At 35.4% G+C, this 21763-nt stretch overlaps 1 protein-coding gene and 1 long non-coding RNA gene across 3 annotated transcripts in view; one reads left to right on the top strand and one right to left on the bottom strand.

The window, feature by feature from the left end:
• The window catches only part of scn1laa (sodium channel, voltage-gated, type I-like, alpha), a 29438-nt gene extending 8039 nt beyond the window's left edge, over window positions 1-21399 (top strand). The window contains exons 7-28 of one of the 2 annotated variants that reach the window (XM_044131865.1): window positions 1373-1567; window positions 2035-2098; window positions 2226-2367; window positions 3392-3598; window positions 4309-4572; window positions 5540-5914; window positions 6735-6858; window positions 7590-7828; window positions 7929-8102; window positions 8627-8983; window positions 9167-9619; window positions 11651-11789; window positions 11873-12027; window positions 12147-12320; window positions 12528-12650; window positions 14943-15218; window positions 15305-15361; window positions 16783-16883; window positions 16961-16997; window positions 17074-17178; window positions 18079-18349; window positions 18451-21399. In XM_044131865.1, coding sequence (XP_043987800.1) covers window positions 1373-1567; window positions 2035-2098; window positions 2226-2367; window positions 3392-3598; window positions 4309-4572; window positions 5540-5914; window positions 6735-6858; window positions 7590-7828; window positions 7929-8102; window positions 8627-8983; window positions 9167-9619; window positions 11651-11789; window positions 11873-12027; window positions 12147-12320; window positions 12528-12650; window positions 14943-15218; window positions 15305-15361; window positions 16783-16883; window positions 16961-16997; window positions 17074-17178; window positions 18079-18349; window positions 18451-19634 — 5216 coding nt within the window. In that variant the 3' untranslated portion in view covers window positions 19635-21399. The remainder of the gene's footprint in view (window positions 1-1372; window positions 1568-2034; window positions 2099-2225; window positions 2368-3391; window positions 3599-4308; window positions 4573-5539; window positions 5915-6734; window positions 6859-7589; window positions 7829-7928; window positions 8103-8626; window positions 8984-9166; window positions 9620-11650; window positions 11790-11872; window positions 12028-12146; window positions 12321-12527; window positions 12651-14942; window positions 15219-15304; window positions 15362-16782; window positions 16884-16960; window positions 16998-17073; window positions 17179-18078; window positions 18350-18450) is intronic. The other variant, XM_044131864.1, reaches the window with a different exon arrangement.
• LOC122839865 lies at window positions 10876-12306 on the bottom strand. The gene is made up of 3 exons (XR_006372129.1): window positions 12221-12306; window positions 11649-11744; window positions 10876-10963 (listed from the first exon to the last, which is right to left on the bottom strand). It is a non-coding gene; the product is annotated as an uncharacterized LOC122839865 (long non-coding RNA).
• Window positions 21400-21763: the final 364 nt, after the last annotated feature.

Genomic DNA, 21763 nt, shown 5'->3' with positions numbered 1-21763 from the left:
CTGAATTACTTTTAACCCGTTTAATCCCACCGGCAACAATTGTTGCCAGACATTTTTTCTAGCTTCTAGAAGCTCTAAAAGAATTGTTCTGACTTTTGGCAGCTAATTGAAGATTTAGAATAAAATAATTGTGTATCTACTCTAAGCAGTATCAATGTCATGCATCACGTGTCAATGTCACGTGACCAGACCTCTTTACGTCCTGCCTGTGACCCTGGAGATAAACGTCTGTCACAAACCTGTACAAGAGGAAGTCAGTAAAATACCTTAAAAAACCAATATAAATAAAATATTTTGAACATATGTTCTTTCAAGTGTCTTCTACTGATGTATAAAGAAAATTGTATCCCTTCATTCATCTTTTGATCATAAGAAGAATGAATGTTAGCATGCCAACAATCGTTGCTGCTAGCATAATACATAGCCAGCACTATGCTATATGCCCATAGCTTTGCTGTTTATTCTATATGCCTTGCTGCTCCCATACAGCTTAAAACCATCAGATATTTTAGATCTTCTAAACTTGAAGTTTTCTACAACACTGTCTTCCCACAGTTGAACCCCTCCCTACCGTAATCCCCCCAAAACTCGATCCTTTACACAAAGTGTGGCCAATGCACTGAATGACGTCTACAAGATGACTCCACGCCTGAAACGAGTTCAGGACAGGGCCAAGGTGTACTGCTTGGTCTGGTGGAGCAGGGAGAATTTCCTCCTGGATGCACATTTGTTCATAGTAACATTTTCACCTGATTTTGCCTCATAGATTAAATGACCAAATGAGGTCAAAGGTCACCTTGCACATTGAAACAATGACATCTGCAGGATGTGGCATTGAATCTCTATGTGTCTAAAATATTTCTGAACACTCTTGTAACCATTCTTTGTTATAATAGGTTATGCATGTCATAATTTTTTGTATGTATAAATAGGCCACATTTGTGTAATGTAGACTATGCAGTTTCCCACCGGCAACCATTGTTGCCTTGTATAAAACCTACATTTTCACTAACATAACCAAATGTAATAATTCCTAAATATTATGTGTTAGTCCAAGGACTGAAATGCATGCACTTTTTTGCAGGAAAAAAAATTGGGATTAAATGCGTCAATATCAAAGATAACCAGAGCGTATTCAAAATGCTTGTTAAACCTCTGAGAAACTTTTTGGTCAGCAGTAGTTTTTGCCTTGGAACACATTGGGTAATATAATAGTTTTCTGATGTAGTAAGTTTAAGTAATACATTTGCATTAATGTTAAAATCAACTAAAAGCAGACAATATCAGATTGTGTAAGTAGACACAATATACTGAAAATATACTATAGATATTATTGGGAATTCCAATATTATTTTCCTGTTTTGTTTTGCAGGTCTGAAGACAATTGTCGGTGCATTATTCCAGTCAGTGAAGAAGCTTGCTGATGTTATGATCCTGACCGTTTTCTGCTTGAGTGTCTTCGCACTTGTAGGATTACAGCTGTTTATGGGAAACCTGAGGAATAAGTGCATAAGAGAACCAAAAGATATAAATTTAACAACCAATGAGACCTACATAAATAACGAAGGTGAGTTTTCTATTTCCTATTTCTGTTGTTCTTTAAAAGCAAAAACATTTTCACAAAGACCTTCTGAAAAGCTGGACTTTGTAAGCCCACCCTTCAAATATCACCACTAGCTGCCACTGTATATATTACATACATTTCCACATTATGAAGTAAAAGTACACTTTCATATATGAATCAGATGTTATGTGACATAAAGGTGTTTGCATGATTCCTTAAGTCTGGCCTTACCACCTTTTATTAGGTGGCAGTACTCTGTTTGTATTATTCTACTGGTAAATACAGGAGGTTGTACTTATTTAATTTGTGGTGGCAACCTAGTGTGGAAAATAACTCAACGTGTGAATGAAAATGATTTTATGTAAAGTGTTTTTGAATGTCCTGATAAAATGCAGTTTAAGTCTGATATCATTTCATTTCATATTCTCAACCATCCCTATCTTTTAACTTTTCACAAATTTTCCTTTCAGATAATCATTATTTCCTCCCAGGGAAACGTGATGCATTGCTTTGTGGAAACAGCAGCTCTGCTGGGTAAGCCAGACTCCAAAATACTGGCTTTTTCATAGAAAAATTCTACCCTGGTGTGATACTGTGCCAAAACTATCACTGTGATAAACTGTTATTTTTCTGTGCTTAACACCCTCCTTTTGTATTACAGGCAGTGTCCAGAGGGGTATATATGTTTGAAGGCTGGAAGAAACCCAGACTATGGTTACACAAGTTTTGACAACTTTGGCTGGGCCTTCCTTTCTCTGTTTAGACTGATGACACAGGATTACTGGGAATATCTTTATCAGCAGGTAATTTATGCAAAAACTAAAAGAACATAAAATCCAACTCAGTTTTTCTCTAGGCTGGCCTTGTGGTGGAGAGTCTTTATATACAGTAAATATTTGAGTTTTTTAAAACTATTATTCATGACTCTCTTCTACAGTTTTCAATTGTTCCTGATTAAATTTTTTATTGTATATTTCTCAACACAATATTATTATTATTTTTTTATTTTGTTGTCACGTTTTCAGTTGTTGTTTTTTTTATTAGATTTTTTGCTTGCTTTGTTTTTCCTTTTTAGAATTAAGCAGGATTTAAAATAGTATTGTCAACTGAACCTTTAAAGGCAGCACAGGTGCACCTTAGATTGTGATAAATGGGAGTCATAATGTGGTTCAGGCAAACAGATCTTGAAAGGTTTTTGAGAACAATAATTGGAGACCAAATTGATGAGCTTCATATTAACAATGGGCAAAGCAAATATCTCATATGTTAACGCTACTTTGAATGGAGGTAACATTACCTGTGGCAACAAACTCTTGAGTGGGTTTTTTATTTACATCAAACAGATTGTTTAAGTTTGTTACCATCCAAAATGTTAGCTTTTAATGTGAAATTTAAGGAAAACAACAACAACAACAAAAAAATACAATGTTCTATGAAAAAACAACTGGTAGCATTGTTAATCTCCTCAAATGGTTATGTTATTTCCATTTTCAGAGTGAATGGGGTAATATTCTGATTTGAGACGGGTGTATGACGCTGCTTAAAGAAGATCAATTAATATTGCTAATTTCAACTTACTGGAACTACTGTGGCAAATTGTATAATTCTGTTTTACTAAATGTCATTAACATAGCCTCTTATGACTTCTGTAGCCTATTTGTTTTCTGTTTCCGAGTTTAGCATTGTCTTTTCAGTTCTAATTGACAAATGTACCTACGTTAAATTGAAAATGTGAAATAATGAATAGATTATTTACAAAATACTTAATGTATTTGCTATGAGGTATTTGTATCAAAAGCAAATAAACTTTTTCTTTTGTATTTACAGACATTGCGAGCAGCTGGGAAACCCTACATGATCTTTTTCGTCCTGGTTATATTCCTTGGTTCCTTTTACTTGATAAACTTAATTTTGGCTGTTGTTGCTATGGCCTATGAGGAGCAGTGCCAGGTCAACTTAAAGAAAGCTCAGGAGAAGGAGTATGAATATAATATTGCCATTGAGCAGCTAAAACGTCAACAAGAGGATGCTCAGGTACACTAAATGGATATGCCTTCTCTTATAAAATTGTTTTTTTACAAAGGTTTACCTTAAATGTACAGGTTCATTCTGACGTTGACATGTTGTTATTGACATGAATGCAATCACATTTGAGGTTCTTCTTGTCTACTATTTAATGGGTTTTAGTGCTCCAAGTGGTGCCAGAGGTGCATTGCACATAGTGAATGTAATAAAAAGGACTGTTTTCCAATACTTCAACTTCACCTTAAAACACCATCTAGACAGAAAAATAATAATAGTCTTTAACAGTGGTTGAAGTTGTTTGTTATATATTTATTCTACACTGTATAAACAGGTTTTAAAAAACATCAGAAAATCTGAAAATAAAGCAACATTCATGCCGGTGATGAGTCTATATAAATTGCTATCTAAGATTGTATTTGTCAATGCACTCCTTGCTTTCTAATCTTTTTTGTGATCTTTATAATATCTGTGTCTCCTGGTTTGGTACACTGAGCACTAGCTAAGTCTTAATTAGATGTATTAGTGCATCTTATTTTCCTTGTTAAATATATTATCCTTATTTGTAGTACATGTAAATTGCACACTTTAAACATTGTGTGATTAAAGTGTCCAAGATATGATATTGGAATCGTATCTTCCAATGTAAATTAGTCATGTTGACACGACTAATGCAATTTTTATCATCTGTTCATTTCACCATGCTGACTATTCTCATCAAGGCAATGGTAAAAGCAGCTGCAGCAACCAATGGAGATGCTTTGGACAAAGGCGGTGGAACAGAGAGTTCCTCAGAAGTATCTAAGCTGAGCTCCAAAAGTGCCAAAGAGCGTCGCAACAGGAGAAAAAAGCGAAAAGAAGAGGAAAAAGGAGCCAAGAAGATGTCTCATTCAGATTCACTGGACAGCTTACCAGCAAATCGTTTCCGCTTCTCTGTGGATGAATATCCGCTCAATTATGACATGAAATGTTCATCTACACACCAGGTGCAGTACCATGTATCATTAGCTGTTGTTGTTTTACATTGTTTTACGTTTTAAAGTATGCATTTTATGCTTTTCAGCCTTCAGTCTTTGAATCATTTGTTTTGTCACTGTATTTGAATCACCAGCAGTATTTTTCAACTATTCAGGAGAGCTGAGACTTTTGTAGTTATAGATTTTTATAGAGCTTAATGCCAGTGTTTTTTATGGTTTAATAAATGGTGTTGCCATTTATGCATAGTTTGAAAATAATATAATTTATCAAACAGTAGCCGTCAAATTTACATCTAAAATATGAAATATAAATAAATAAATAAATCAAAAATACCTATTTTGGATAATTTTAATCGAAATATAAATTTATTTATTTAAAAAAATCTGTCAATAAAACTACTACAGTAAAGAAAAGAATATAGGTCAGTTAATCATTTACATTATAATCCTTAAATGGCAACATTTCTTCAACTGTTAGACATCAGAATTGTATTTTTCTTACTAAAATCAAAACAGATTTTGGCATTTCTTGGATATCTTGATAATCATCTTCATCATCATCAACATCATCGTCATTGATGTTCTTACTGTCGTCATCATCTTTATCATCATTTTTATCACCTTCATTTTGTCCTTCTTCCTCATCTCATTTTCTTGTCATTATCCATCATATTTCACATTGCTTGAGATTTTCATCTTAAAATTCTTACCACTCTGATCATTGTGATTCTTCTCTTCATCATCAGCACAACCTACATTGTGATCACATTCTTTGAATTCCCCACCAATTACCACTTTATAGATTTTATATATATATAAAGTGGTAATTTATATATATATGGAATGTCCATTGTCCATTCCATTTTCCATCAGGAAATATGGTATTGTGTAGCGCTAAACCTTACTGTCTTAGAAGTTTATCTTCTACACATCAACATTTATTATCAATCCATTGGAGAATATCTTTTTCTCCTAGTCCTTTCTAAGTTTTCGTGGACCACTGCTCTCATCCAGAAGAAACAGCAAAATCAGCCTTTTCAGTCTCCAAAGCCAAACACAAGATGTCGCTTCAGAAAATGAGTTTGCAGATGACGAGAACAGCATATTTGAAGGCAAACTGAGTTGGAGGGAATCCCCGTTGAATGCCTCAAGATGTGATAGACACAGCAGCAGTGTGAGCCAGTGCAGCTTCTTACAACATCTCCGGTTTCAACCCTTTGGGATCAGGCACAGCTCTATAGACTGCAATGGGGTTGTTTCTCTGTTGGACAGGAATTCATTTCCAACATCACTACCAACAGGGCTTCTTCTACCTAATCAGAGAATAGATACGGCCTCCTCCGGAAACAATGTAAGAAATATCTTGGTAGCCTAGATTACCTAATTTTATTTGCTTATGACATTTCCTGTTATGTTTATTACATTTCATTGTCTTGCCTGCAATGCTTATGCTCAACATTACTGTTGACCACCTCTCAAATCAGGTTCTTGTTTGTTTTTTGTTTTTTTACATTATTGCCTTGTTCCATGCACAAATATGTATGCAGATGACCAGCATCCATAGTTTACATAGTTAGATGTTAGTTCTGTCACCTTGCAGCAGATATAGCAGGCTTACCAAATTACTTTTGTTCCGTAGTAAATTATTCTGATTCTTATTACTGTTTGTGAATCATTTGGGATTTCTGTTTGAAAGGTGAAAAATATACAACAATTATACTTACTGCTGCTGAAATAATGTAAGATATTGATAACTGATGTCCTAAAAATGTTACCAAAGTGTTTCTTTTTTATGCATAGAAGTATGAAAAACTCCATCTACGCATGTTAGAATACATTCTCAATTTATTAGCAGTTTCAAGTTAACATCTTTTGCACAGGTTAATTGCAGGTCAATTAGCTGCTAATTAGTCAGCTGCATGACAAATTCAATTTAAATAGGCAAAAACATGTTTTGCCTATTTATCAACCTTTATCATTATTGAGTATGATTTTAAAACTGAACTATTTATTTTGTCTTACCAGAAAGCTGGAAAACTGCAAAATCCTCACTAAAAGCTTTAGTAAAAAATTAACTATACAGAGAAATAAGATGCTAAATCTAACTATTTTTTATTCTTACTACCTACTATCTTCATCACTGTGGCATTAATAATCCTTTCTATGTGAAGGCTGACACCACAGACACTGAAGGCAAACCGGCCATTGGGGAAAACTACCTCAACAGTTTGGAGTTACCAGAGATGAGACAGAGAGCATTAAGTATAGCCAGTGTCATCACAACCACCATGGAGGGTATGTAATTTTAACCCTATTATATACAGAGTTTTAAAAAATATTCTGTAACTGGAACCTTTGACATTTTATGATATAATAGCCACAAACCTATTATAATATAATTATAATAGGTTTGTTAAAACTGATATTTGTTAGATATTTGTTAAAACTGTCACTATTAGTCCTCACAGTTTAAAATGAGACAGATAATCTGTGAAAAATCAAGCTTCTCTGCCGCTACCCTGTGGTTCTACTGCCATTGCATACTGGTCCCAGTCAGAAGCAATCAATAAGCTCCATCCCTACAGCAGTTCTTACCATGAATACACAGCCTAGTAAGCATGGCCACCGATGACTGATAAACAATTTTCCTGTAATGGTAAGTTGTTAATCTGCCACAGATGCAGCAAATCGACAAACCTTGTGCGAGGGAGGATTCAAGAAGCACATACATGAGCCTGATTGACAGCACTTAGACCTTCTGCTTGGCTTTGATTGGATGTTTCTACAGATGACAGCAAAACCAAAGAGAGGAGGCAGATGAACTTGATTCTTTTTTTCAGAATATCTGTCTGTCATTACATAATGAGTTTTAACAAATACCGATATGTAAAAAGAAAATCATATATTTTTAAAAAAAGTTACCGACTGCAGATATAAAGACCATATTAAAACACCATTGAATATTTTGGGTTAAAAGGAATAAATTATCAATTCAACTAAAATATTTTATGATGTTTTGACAATAGAACTTGAAGAATCAAGACAGAAGTGTCCTCCTTACTGGTACAAATTTGCCAACAAATTCCTCATCTGGGAGTGTTGTCCAGTATGGATGAAAATCAAAGAAATTGTCAAAATAATTGTGATGGACCCATTCACTGACCTAGCCATCACCTTGTGCATTATACTCAACACAATTTTCATGGCCATGGAGTTTTATCCAATGGATAAGTGGTTCACCAACATGCTGTATGTAGGAAACCTGGTAAGTCAGCTTCTAGACTTCTGAAGATGAAACTTTCACATACTTACTGTGTTTTCAAAATCCTGTTTTATTATTCTCCCTTTTAATTACTCTTGGGAAGGTGTTCACAGCCATCTTTACAGCAGAAATGGTCCTCAAGGTCATTGCACTGGACCCCTACCATTACTTTCAAGTGGGATGGAACATTTTTGATGGAGTCATAGTTTGCTTAAGCTTGATAGAGCTCTCTTTGGCTGATGTAAAAGGCATGTCCATTCTGAGGTCATTTAGATTGGTAAGTATATGTTAGAGCTGCTCCTTTATGGAATTATTTTGGTTACTATGAAATTATTTTGGTGGTGAGAAGACTTGACTCTTCTCAACACACATACAAACCTTCAAAAGCTACTCGGAGAGTTTGTTTGCTGTAATGCTAAAGAAACTTGATCCATTGACTATTGAAAAAGAGCTCAACAATTTTCAGCCTGATGTTTTCATTAAAAAGTAAATACAAAGAGGAAGAGCTTATTATTTTTGGTTTTTTTATTTTTAATTTGATACTCATTTTACATTGTTCAGTTTTTGTTTGAGAAATGCCTGTGGGATTTCCTTGTGGGTTGTTTTCTTGATTAGAATTTTTTGGTGGGATGAAAATAATTTTAAACTTACAAAAATTATAAATTTTTGTAAGTGAATGAATATATCTGAGATGATCTTGTCTTTTGAGGTGTATTGGTTCTAACTGAATGTTTATCGTTCAAATGAGCTTACACAAAAGTGTGTTTCTAAAGTTTTTCTCGTTTTCTTCTCTTCCAACAGCTGAGAGTGTTCAAGTTGGCCAAGTCCTGGCCCACTCTTAATAAGCTCATCAAAATAATTGGTAATTCAGTGGGAGCCTTGGGCAACCTGACCCTGGTGCTAGCCATTATTGTTTTCATCTTTGCTGTTGTGGGCATGCAGCTGTTTGGAAAATACTATAAGGATTGTGTGTGTAAAATCTCTGAAGACTGCACTCTTCCTCGGTGGCACATGAATGACTTCTTCCATTCATTCCTCATTGTGTTCCGAGTGCTTTGTGGAGAATGGATAGAGACCATGTGGGACTGTATGGAGGTGGCTGGGAAAGCCCCATGTCTCATTCTCTACATGACGGTCATGGTTATTGGAAATCTTGTGGTACATTGCATCTTTTTTGGTCATTTCATTCCACATCATTCAAATGTTTTCAATGGGACTTATTTCTGTAATGACTAATTGAACTGAATGCAGTTTCATAGCATTCAATGTTTTTTTCCTTTATTATCTTATAGCAACAAACTCAAGATCAATCCTGGTTAAAGCAATGTTATCCTCTTACAGGTGCTGAACTTGTTCCTGGCCCTGCTGCTGAGTTCATTCAGTGCAGACAATCTGATGTCTGGAGAGGATGACAATGAGCTCAACAATTTGCAGATTGCATTTGATCGTATGCACAGAGCCATCGCCTTCATTAAAATGAAGTTTCGAAGTTGTTGCAACAGTCTCTGCATTGGAAATAAAAAAACAAGTGAGGACAAAACATTTGGACATAATGGTATCCCCAGTCATACCATTAAAGACTTAACTAAGAACAGCAATGGTGAAGTGACTGGAGTGGACAAAAGTGGAGACAAGTACATAGTCAACAGCAAGAGTGATGATTCCATCATGTCTTTCATAAATAACCCAAGTCTGACTGTGACTGTTCCCATTGCTGCGGAAGAGTCAGACTTTGAAATGCTTAACACTGAGGACTTTAGCAGTTTTTCATCCAACGTACCGGAATGTGTTATGGTAAGAATTTTGTTTTCCTTTATTTATCTTTGATAAAAATGGGTTCCTGCTTTAAAAGATAGTGTCATACACTGTCTTAATATTTATGAAGGATGCATTACTTAGGATTCTTTTAAATTGGAGAAATCTGCTGCCAGGTAATGGCATGTAAAATATTTGCCTTCTACAGTCAAAAAGTCATGCTAGTGCCATAATGTTTCCCCTAGGAGTAAGACCACCAGTACTGGTCTAGACAAGAAAATCTTAGTGCTCAGATTGGATTATATGCCATTTATTTGTGAGTGCTGTGGAGCTGAATTTTCCTCTAAAGGTGTGATTGCATGCAATAAGGATTACTGGGTGAAAAGAGACAGAGACACAGCAATTGTTTTAAAATTGTAACATCTCATTGGGATTTTAAAGAGATTCATTTTCTCACTAGTTTTACTAGTGACTAGTCTATGATTGACCTTGTTGACAGGGTTAGGATTCAGATTTTTCACACCCTTAGCAAATTTAGATCTAAAACAATTTTCATCGAACTGAGAATTTTCTTTCTGATCTGCAATAAGCTAGACATCGTCCAATGGTATTAAAACAATGTCTAAAGAGGATTGATCTTAATAACTTTTTTTTCACGATCATACTTTTCTAAGTACGGTAATCAATGGAAAGACCTCATTAACATATCTTTTTATTTCTGACAAGCTTTTTGTCGATTACATTCAAGTGGGGTGTCTGGCGAATGTCACTCCAAAACTTTAGCATCACTTCTATAAAGAAAACTTATTAGTAAAATTAATACTTAAATTACTGATAAAATGAAGAAATGTGCCTTAATTCATACATAAGTCACAGTTTTTCCATGTGTTTGGCACATTACTCAAACTGATTATTAAATCTGATTTAATGGTATTATACAAATCACTCCTTAGACTTATATTTGCTAATGTTAGCCACAAACTACCAGATAATTTAAAACAAAAACCTACTTTCATTCTAATGCAATAATGCTAATATTCTTAAAATAACAGAAAGGAAATGCATTTTCAAATTTAAGCTAAAACTTTCGTGCACTCCTTCTTTCAGTACTTAGAAATGAAAGATTAGCTGACTTAGAAATTCCAAATACTGCAAATGCAAATCATTTGAGAACAACGATTGATTTTGCATAGCATCGGGTTTCTCTCACAGAAACAGAATGAAAGGGTGGAGAAATGAACCATTATTACATTAACATTAGTACATCCACAATATTGCAATAACATACTTACATCACTGCCAGCACTTCACCAGCTGGTCCCATGGTAGTCTGCACTCGGCAGGAAGGCATTCTAGCTCATGCCAGCTTTTAGAAGACACACCCTGCAGAAGCCCTCACAACAATAAACTAAATAACAAATCAAAATGCTTCACCAAAAACAGCAAAAAATAGCTACAAATACCTCCAAGTTCCTAAGGAAGAAATTTAAATTTTTTTGAATTTTCAGATAAATAGAAGCAATGCAAATGATCTGCATGTACACCCAGTCTGCGTTATTTGGTATACCCGTCCAATTGCTGAATAGCTCGAATAGCTAAATTAGACAGTTACATTGCAGCAGCTCACTACATTTAGGTATCTGTACATGGTTAAGAGGACTTGCTGAAGACCGGAACTCATGTAACTCACTTGTTACTGCTAGAGCTGCACAATACGTTGAATTCCAGTTCTCATCCCAATAACAGAAGTATCAGCATGTACAATATTTCCATTGCAAAGGTCTGCTTCAGTGCAATAGTTAGTAAATCCTTATATTTACAGTGCATTGCATTCAGATTCTGCTTGTAAGAAAGACATTTGGCCAGTAGATGAACTCACTCTGCTCTGAGTTCAAAACCAATACAGAGTTTAGCTCCTGATTTGTTGAAGCTTATGGAAAGTGGTAGAAATATCTTGATTTAAAAATAAAAGAATAACATGGGTGAGAAAAATATAATGCTAAAATTAACATTATAGATTTTGTCAAAATACTTTGTCTTTTTGAGACACAATCTTGATTGCACCCACAGGTTGTCGATGGTGATGACGATGATGGGCAAAGCAGTGCCTCTGAGGGGAGTACAGTGGATGGTCTGTCAAACGAAGATCCCGCTGAGCTTGTACCTGATGTAGAAGTAATTAAGGAACCACATGATTGCTTTACTGCTGGTAAATTCTCCAACATTCATCTAACAGTCATCTTATGTTTCTAATCACATAATAGACAAATAACACACTTTCTTTCTTTTCAGGATGCATCCAGAAATTTAAGTGTTGCCAAGTAAATGTGAATGTGGGCTGGTGGAAAGTGTGGTGGACTCTAAGAACAACCTGTTATAAGATAGTGGAGCACAACTGGTTTGAGAGCTTCATCATATTTATGATTTTGCTCAGCAGTGGAGCACTTGTAAGTCTCAGAGATTTTTTTTTTCTCTGCAAAGTAAAGCTTATTTCAATGCTTTCTTGACATTTGACTACAATATATAATCACCAGTAGTGTGATGACCCACTATGTTTTCTCACTAGGCTTTTGAAGATATATACTCTGAGCAGAGGAAGACAATTAAAGTGATCTTGGAATTTGCAGACAAAATTTTTACCTTTATCTTCATTCTGGAGATGCTTCTGAAATGGATGGCATATGGATTTGCCAAGTATTTCACAAATGCATGGTGCTGGTTGGACTTCCTCATTGTTGATGTGAGTTGAAACATTAACTTATGGAAAAACAAAGAAAAAGTTTTGTCAGTCTTAAATTGTAATTTACAATGAGGTAACTCTAATTGATGTAGAAGCAATTACATTGAAAAACATTAAAACAATGATTTTCTATATTTTGATAAACATGTGTTTTACTATACATTCTCAGTCTTCTCTGTTTACAGTGTCTGTGTGTGTATTTTCCAGGTCTCTCTGGTCAGTCTAGTGGCTAATGCTTTAGAATACTCAGACCTTGGTCCAATCAAATCTCTGAGAACGCTGCGAGCTCTGAGGCCCCTAAGAGCTCTGTCACGGTTCGAGGGCATGAGGGTAAGTGCAGTTACAAACTCTTTCGCAAAACTGTAAGCAAATCCATAATGCTGACAATGAGATCAAGATTTTTATTTAAGCTTAAAGCACAGTTCTTCTAAAGCCTAACCTTTAGCATATTGCTGCTGGTAATAATTGTCAAAAAAACAAAAATCACTGCACCAGAGAACTATGCATGTAATCATGAAATGAAATGAAATGAAATGAAATTTATTCGAACATGATACAAATATAAAAATAAAATAGTGCACAGTAACAAGAAGTGCATAAGAAAGAAGAGAAAATACAGATTTTTAGTTTCAGTTAACATATCATGCTCAAAATCATCTTTGGATTTAAAAGTTTTGTATGCATTCAAGGGATTTATACATTTGAGTTTCACTTTTCAAGGCTCAAAATCTTCTTCAGAAAAGGAAACCCATGCTAGCTTTTGTGAAAATGCCATACATATTTCTAAGCGCCAAAGATATTTCCATGGAAATAATAATGCATAGTACTTATTGTGGTTTAAATGACCTCTGGACAAAAAAAAAAAAAAAAAAACTGTTTCAAGATATCTTACTGGAATTAGTAATAGTTTGCTGCTATGTTATTCTAAAATACTTTTTGGATTTTTTTGGCTACCTATGTGAGGTAATAATTACATTTCTGATCCAGAACTTAAAAAAAACAAAAAACCTTTTGAAGTGTACCAGGCTTTTGTAATCTATGATGGAAAATTAGTCTTATATAAGAGAACAGATAATTGGGCTCACATTTATAGCCTTTGTTTACTTATGGAATTGGCTAGCCAAAACAAAACTTGTGTTGCTCTGCTTAACAGCCCACCCGCACGCTCTCCAAACACATATGCACATTCTGTATTTAAAATCTTCTAAGTTGTTGCATGCAATCAACGTATTCCTCTTTTTACCTCTTTTTCTCCAGCCATTTTCTCCCACTGTAACTCTGTTTTATATTTTTAGTTTGTTATAATAGGACTATCCTTGTTTAAAAAAATAGCCTTTGTACTACACTTTACTTCCTTAGTGTAGTACAGAGGGTCTGGGCCCTGGCTGTTGAGAAATTATTGCTTCCTGGAGGTGTGGACTCTTGAGGTTTTACCCAATTACTAATGCTTGCCCATGACGTAATGCTCAAAGGGTAAGACATTTACTGGAAATAATCAACCATCCTCCACTGCGAAGAGAGATGTGCTGATCCAAACCAGGTAGCTGGTAATGTCAATTTAATATTTGGTAGCATGACCAAGATGGACTGTGCATCTTTGTTCACTTCCTCCGTTGCCATTGCTAAAATACAGATAGAGTACAATTTTAAAACAGCACAGAAAATTTACATCATTGTTCATAACTTCTCCTTCGCTGATTAGCCTGGTCAAAAATTGACCAGAAACAATCCAAGTCAATGGGAGAAATTTAAGACTGTGGTTGTAGTGAGAATTTTTTTGAGTGGTATTGCAGAGGAAGGAAATGGCCAGGCAACCAAAGGACAGTTTCACACTGCATCCATAACTTGCTTACTCTGAAGAAACTCAAACAGGAGAATCAGTTCATAGAATACGTTTTGGACATCTCACTCAATATTGCAATTATTTAAGTCATTTTTTCATCTACTCATAGTCCAAACTGAGACTGGTAACTTACCAGAATCAGCTTTAATGACCACACAAAGTCATTAAACAAGGAATTTTATTATGGTTTTACATGGTCACTGCTTACAGACATTAGATGTAGGTATCTGTGTAACAAAAAATCAATTAAGCGTGTACATGTACTTCTTTTCATGCTGTGCAGGTATTGTCTTTATAGTCTCTTTCCTCCCACAGTTGTCTGTGAAATCTTTTATTTGCATGCTCATCTTTTCACATGCATCTTTCTGCTTTTAATATTTTTTGCAGTGTTATCTAACATGATTGATTTATGTGTTATTTTATGTTTCTGTTTACAGTAATGAAACTTTTGGCACCCTTGGTCCTCTTCAAGAAGTTCTCTATCAATGCTTATTTAAAACTAAGTAAACACCGACTTTTTTTTTTTTTTTTTTTTTTAAGATTAGTACACCTTAATAAATTTCCTGCCTTCTTTTCCTATTTTTGCCCTGTTTTCCATCCACGTCCGATATCTTTGCAGCCATGTTATGTCCTGCTGTTTGTTTGCACATGTCTCATCACTCTTGTGTGTTCCTTTTCATACCATTTCATGGATATTGTGTTGTGCATTATTTTTAAAAAACGTGCTGGCTGCAGGTAGTAGGTATGTGTTACTTTTGTGGTGTTTTTCTTTTTTGTAGGTGGTAGTCAATGCCCTGATGGGAGCCATTCCTTCCATCTTTAATGTTCTGCTGGTATGCCTCATTTTCTGGCTCATCTTCAGCATCATGGGAGTAAACCTATTTGCAGGGAAGTTCTATAGCTGTGAAAATAAAACTACAGAAAAACCTTTCCTCCCAAAAGAAGTGAAAAACAAAACAGAATGTCTGTATTTAGGGAATGAGACTGCCAGCTGGAAGAATCTCAAAGTCAACTTTGACAATGTTGCAATGGGCTACCTTGCTCTTCTGCAAGTTGTGAGTAGCTTGATATTTTTCTGCTTATAACTTTTTTTATATTTCCAAACATGTTAATATCTTATGTAAAGCATCTTTCTTGACAGGCTACATTCAAAGGATGGATGGATATCATGTATGCTGCTGTGGATTCTCCAAGCAAAGTAATGTATTATCTCTTGTTTATCTAAGCATTCCTAACTTTTTAAAAATGTAAAATTAATTAATGCCAAATATAACACATATCATAGAATATTTCATATTTAAACTTTTAACATAAGTTGAGTGTAAGAGTAATAAAATATTTTTTAAACGTTCTGAAAAATACTCAGTTTGAGAATAAAATACTAGAGTGCATTATGTAGTTCAATACAAAGAATGCATTTGGTCACGTGGAAGAGGGATATAGAGTTAACAGAAAAGTAAGAAAACTTGTGTTCAGTAAATAAACTTCCTGGCAACTTATCTCATGTTGTTAAAATGCCTTTTTGTTCCCTCCCAAACAAAACTAAACAAGACATGGTGCCAGTTTAACAAATTATTCATTTCAGAAACAGAGGCTTCAGTAATTCATGGAAGAACCTTCCACATCAACTACAACCTGGAACCTTCTCCTGATACTGATCACCAGATTGGTCATGCACAGCTGTAGGATTGTGCACACAGTACTTTTCAGTAGGCCTATGTGGGTGTGTTAATCACTCTGGCACATACAGCTTGTCTCCTCTCTCTCTCTTCAGCATGTATTCTCTGATACATCATTTTGCTCCCCCAAACAAGATTGTGGTTTGGTGCAGAGTTTATCTGATTCCCACAAGTTTCATAATCCTATCTCAAATATTGACTGGTGTGAGATTGGATCCAATATTAACAAGGCAAATTTTAAGTGTAAGGCCATGTCCCCACACTATCACACTGTCACCACCAAAACCTATTATCTATTTAATATTCATCTCAGCAGCAACCTTCACCAGCTATAAGAAATGCCTTAACTGTGTCAGGTAGCATAGTAGTGTTAGGTAGTATATACAGCAGGGTTGTTCAAGTCCAGTCCTCGAGAGCTGCCGTTGTGCAACCTTCAGATGCATCCCTACTCCAACACAGTAGGAGTGGGGATGAATCAAATGTATGTCTCTTTACCAGGCCCGTTCAGAGCTGAATGACTGCTGGTGAAAGAATTCAGTCATTTTATCCTAGTCTGTAGGAGTAAGGATGCATCCATTTTCTGTACACCCTTGTCGCTAGTGGGGTTAGGAGGGGTTCTGGTACTTATCTCCAGCGAACATTTCAGGCGAGAGGTGGGGTACACCCTGGACAGGTCGCCAGTCTGTCACAGGGCAACACAGAGACAGACAGGACAAACAACCATGCATACACACTAAGGAGAATTTAGAGAACCCAATTAACTTGGCAGTTAGCTGACAGTCATGCTTTTGGACTGTGGGAGGAAGCCGGAGTACCCAGAGAGAACCCACGCATGCACAGGGAGAACATGCAAACTCCATGCAGAAAGATCCCGGGCCGGGAATCTACCTTCTTGCTGCAAGGCAACAGTAATTTGTGTGTTTTGTTGTTTCCATTACAGGTAGAAGAACAGCCAGAATATGAAATCAACTTGAAGATGTACCTATATTTTGTTGTTTTCATCATCTTTGGTTCCTTTTTTACCCTCAATCTCTTCATTGGTGTCATGAAAGATAAGTGTCATCTTCTTTTACTTGTTTGTTGTGCGTTTTACTTAGGAGGTCAGACATCTTCATGACTGTCATTATAGACAATTTCAATCAACAAAAGAGAAAGATAAGTGTCACATCTTCTCTTTAAACAAGTAATTATGTTTTACTGTAGTTTAACATTGTTTGTTGTGCCGTTTTACTTAGGAGGTCAAGACATCTTCATGACTGATGAGCAAAAGAAATACTATAATGCTATGAAAAAGCTGGGATCAAAGAAGCCACAGAAACCAATCCCAAGGCCAGAAGTAAGTAAATCTAACTTAGCTGGAGTTTGACTTTTAGCTGTTTGGCTAGTTAATCAGCCATTTTAAATCATTGCAGTCAGTTTTGAGGATGTGTAAAACTTGGGTTAGGGTAGGTTTAGGTTTGTGTCAAGGTCTATTTAAGGATTGTCAGTTAATCTCTTGTTGCGTCAGCAGCCATGTCACCTGCAGAAAGCAGGCAAGAATACATTATTATTACTTTTTAAAACATTTACAATTAGGCCAATAAAATTATTTACAACTCGACACCAGCGGAGATTACCTCTCTTTGTCCTTGCTCACCACAGAAATATTTGTCTTATTTAGAGAGACTTGACATATCTCATTGAGAGCTGATGATCTTACCATGAACAAAATTGTTCTAATATAAGTGATTTATCCACTCACCTGCATCTAATGCGTTTTGATCATTAATACGTATCTCATTCACTAATGTCCGTTTGGTAGCATAACTTATGTTATCATGCTGTGATAAATGGTTGTAGTATGCTGACAACATGCTGGCTAATGTTAAAACCGCTAGACAAATGTGGGTAACCACGGCAACAAATGACTTTAAATTCCGGTCAACTCTTGCTGCAGTGAAGTTGTGTGTACATCTGCTGTGTTTAGTAAACAATTCCTCTACATACTAATTTTTTCACTGAAGTCAACAAGTTGGTTCAGAAGCAATAGCAAATTCCTACAAAGAGGAACCACTAGTTATTTTGCCAACCAGCAAACGTGCTTGTGAATGGACAATGTAAACCATAACAATGAACTCAGTAAGAGACGAAACTGCATTGGTTGACCTCTAATCTGAGCAACAACTGAATCTAATCTTTTTTGGTAATACACATTTTCCTATTGTTTATTTTTTTTGTATGTGTTTTTCTGTTTCAGAACAAGCTTCAAGGATATGTTTTTGATTTTGTCACGCAACAAGCATTTGATATTTTAATAATGGTTTTGATATGGTTAAATATGGTAACTATGATGGTGGAAACCGAAGAACAAAGTGATGAATGGGAACAAAACCTCAAGTGGATTAACATAGTGTTTATTATTATCTTCTCTGGAGAATGTTTGCTAAAGATGATTGCACTTCGCCATTACTTTTTCATCAATGGCTGGAATATATTTGATTTCATTGTGGTGATCCTCTCAGTTGTTGGTAAGACTTCTCTTTGGCTACTGTTTTGTGCAAATAAAAGTTAACTTTTGTACTTGTTTGTTTATTTGTTAACTTTAATAAATTCTTCTTTATTTCCACAGGTATTTTTCTTTCAAATGTGATCGAGAAGTATTTTGTCTCACCAACCCTGTTCAGAGTGATTCGACTGGCTAGGATTGGCCGCATCCTCCGCCTTATTAAAAGTGCCAAAGGGATCCGCACACTCTTATTTGCCTTGATGATGTCACTTCCTGCCTTGTTCAACATTGGCCTCTTGCTATTCTTGGTGATGTTTATCTATGCCATCTTTGGCATGTCAAACTTTGCCTATGTCAAGAAGGAAAAAGGCATCGATGACCTTTTTAATTTTGAGACCTTTGGCAACAGCATAATCTGTTTGTTTCAAATTACCACCTCGGGAGGCTGGGATCTCCTTCTAGCTCCCATCCTCAACAAGAACCAGGACGATTGTGATCCTACATTGGAGCATCCTGGTAGTAATAATGCTAAAGGAAATTGTGGAAATCCAGCAGTGGGAATCGCTTTCTTTGTGAGTTATATCATTATTTGCTTCCTTATTGTTGTGAACATGTACATTGCAGTCATCCTGGAGAATTTTGGCGTGGCTACTGAGGAGAGCGCTGAGCCATTAAGCGAGGATGACTTTGAAATATTTTATGAGGTCTGGGAAAAATTTGACCCTCTTGCAACACAGTTTGTGAAGTACAGCATGCTTTCAGACTTTGCAGATACTTTAGAACCACCATTACGCATTCCTAAGCCCAACAAATTGGAGCTCATCTCTATGGATCTACCAGTTGTGAGTGGTGACCGGATTCACTGTCTGGATATCCTGTTTGCCTTTACAAAACGTGTTTTGGGTGAGAGTGGGGAGATGGACATACTTAGGGGCCAGATGGAGGAGCGTTTCATGGCTGCAAACCCATCGAAGGTGTCGTATGAACCCATCACAACCACTTTCCGCAAAAAACAGGAAGACATGTCAGCTGCTGTTATTCAGAGAGCTTTCAGACATTATACTCGGACCAAGATTTTTGATGCAGTCCGTGTTGATGTTGAAAAGGATGAACAGCTGACTGACAAAAAAGATCATTCTACAGAAAAACCTATGGAACTCTCCACCACCCATAAAGCTGAAGTCTCAGGTTTGAAGGACTCTGAGCCTTCACGTACAAGTGTAAAACCAAATGTGAACAGCAAATATGAAAAGGACAGAAGTGAAAAGGAAGTTGAGAGCAAACACATCACCGAACACGACAAGTAAAAAAAAAAATGGAAGAGCAAAAGAGACTTTAAAAATTGAAAAAAAAAGAAATGTTTACAGCTTTTGAAATGAAATTCTTCCCTTTGGACTATTTTGCCGTAATTGGTATAATTATTTAAAGTATTTTTGAAGACAAACTAATTATTGCTTTGATGACTATTCCAGCTACTCCAGCGATACAGCCCATTGCGCAGTTCTAGTTTTTATTAAGTGACCTATTTATTTTAAAACAGAGAATGGTTTCGTGCTATATGCATTTAATTTGTCCGTCAGTTGCCTTTTTATACAACTCTTTCTACTTTTAGGCTGGTTCTTTAAAGTTTCATTTAGAAATGATATTCTGGTTTCAGACCAGCCTTAATTACTGTGCTAAGAATGTCTGCTAAAGCCACTTGTAATTCTGCATGAATGTTTCTCTTCATGGCTATGCATGCCAAAGAGTGCAATTTCACCACGAGTTTAATTCCAGGCTTTATGTTGCAAAACTATGGCTGAAAAACATCAAGACTGCTGAGTTTTTGTGTTGATCAGAATCAGGACAGTAACCCTTAAAAAAACGGCTCTTTTTCTAATCATTGAAGACAATTATGTCTTCTGGTTTACACACATATATAACAAAAAAGTTTAATCATGCACATCTTTATAAGCAAACTTGTTCTAAAAATAAAGCATTTAATTAATTTTTTAATAAAAACAAATGATAATCTTGTTCGCCTTAGTATTTACCTAAAGACAAATTTCTTGACTGTTGCAGGGAAGCTAATGTTTTTGGAAAATTTCACTGTGTTTTGACTGGTCTAAAATACAGGCTTCTTCATTCTCTTGTCTCTTGGTGATGTCAATAAATATTCTAATTGAAATAATCATAACATTGTTTGATATGAAATTCCATTTTAAACAAGGAACTAAATATACTGTGTATGCTGTGTGGTATGTAATAAGATATTTGGGTATGAACTATTCATAATAAAGCTCTGTGAAAGACGTCTGGTAGAATTGGAGATACACTGTATTTTCCAGTATACTTTTCAATCTTTATCATATAAAATATCAAAGATGGATTTGATGGCTCAGGTTGTTATGAAGAATCTCAAGGAAATTGCAACACACACATCATGTGATCATTGCCATTTCCTGCCTCTGTTTACATTTTATATTGTTGCTTCTCATGTCTGCCACCATAAGTTGTTACCTGATATGGTGGGGAGGACAGTAAGGTTCCACTGATGTAATTGATTTTTGCATGGTGTTTTACATTTTATACTCAATGAAAGAGTGTTTTTGTTATATAAACTTCTGCTGATTGTATAAATCCATCCGATTTGAAATGCATAAAGATACTTGCATGCAAGACACTGCTATAGCACATTTTATTTAAAAGGGTAATGGTTTAAATAAAGATTATAAGTATATCAAGTCTGCCTGCCAATGATTTAACATTATTTGGTCCTGGTGTGAATGTTGCTTTGGATAGTGGGGGTACCTGTGTTTTGCTGATACTTATCTTTTGTTTGTTTGTTTGTTTGTTAAACGAGACCTTTTTAAGGCAGTCACTCTTGGTCTTTTAGTATAAAACTGTAGACTTCATTTTTGGGGGAAGAGGAGGTTTGCTCTTCTGTTTTTTGTTTTGTTCTAGTCTTTGTTTGAATAAGTCTTCTAGAAAATATATTAAGTTTTCAGAGCCATATAAAGATGTGTTGTCTTATTTAGCAGCTTGTATTAATGAATCGATAAAGCTTATGAAGAAATGACTTTATTTCTTAGAAATTATTACATTAGTGAGCCGTTTAGTATTTTAACTATTTCAACGGCAACATAGTAGGATTCATACCCATAAGTGACTCTTTGTGGAGGAAGCAGTTTCATTAATAAATCAAACTCATATTTTGATATATACAAAATTTTTATGACAATTGAAGGTATCATAGTTACTTGATTATGCCATAAGATGGCACTATGCCAGGAAAATAATTAATACTGCCCTTTTAAACATAAAAAAACTAAATTAAGGCTCAAAGTGGAAGACTAGTAAATAATATCCACATGCATTTCCTATAGCAAGTAAATAATTTTTATCAAATAATTTAATGCTTACAATACTTACTCAGGATGTCAATGCTGAGTAAGCA

Source organism: Gambusia affinis, linkage group LG11 (genome assembly GCF_019740435.1).
Source record: "Gambusia affinis linkage group LG11, SWU_Gaff_1.0, whole genome shotgun sequence".
Lineage (NCBI taxonomy): Eukaryota > Metazoa > Chordata > Actinopteri > Cyprinodontiformes > Poeciliidae > Gambusia > Gambusia affinis.
The sequence above is the reverse complement of the archived record's forward strand: the minus strand, read 5'-3'. Positions and strand labels throughout refer to the sequence as shown.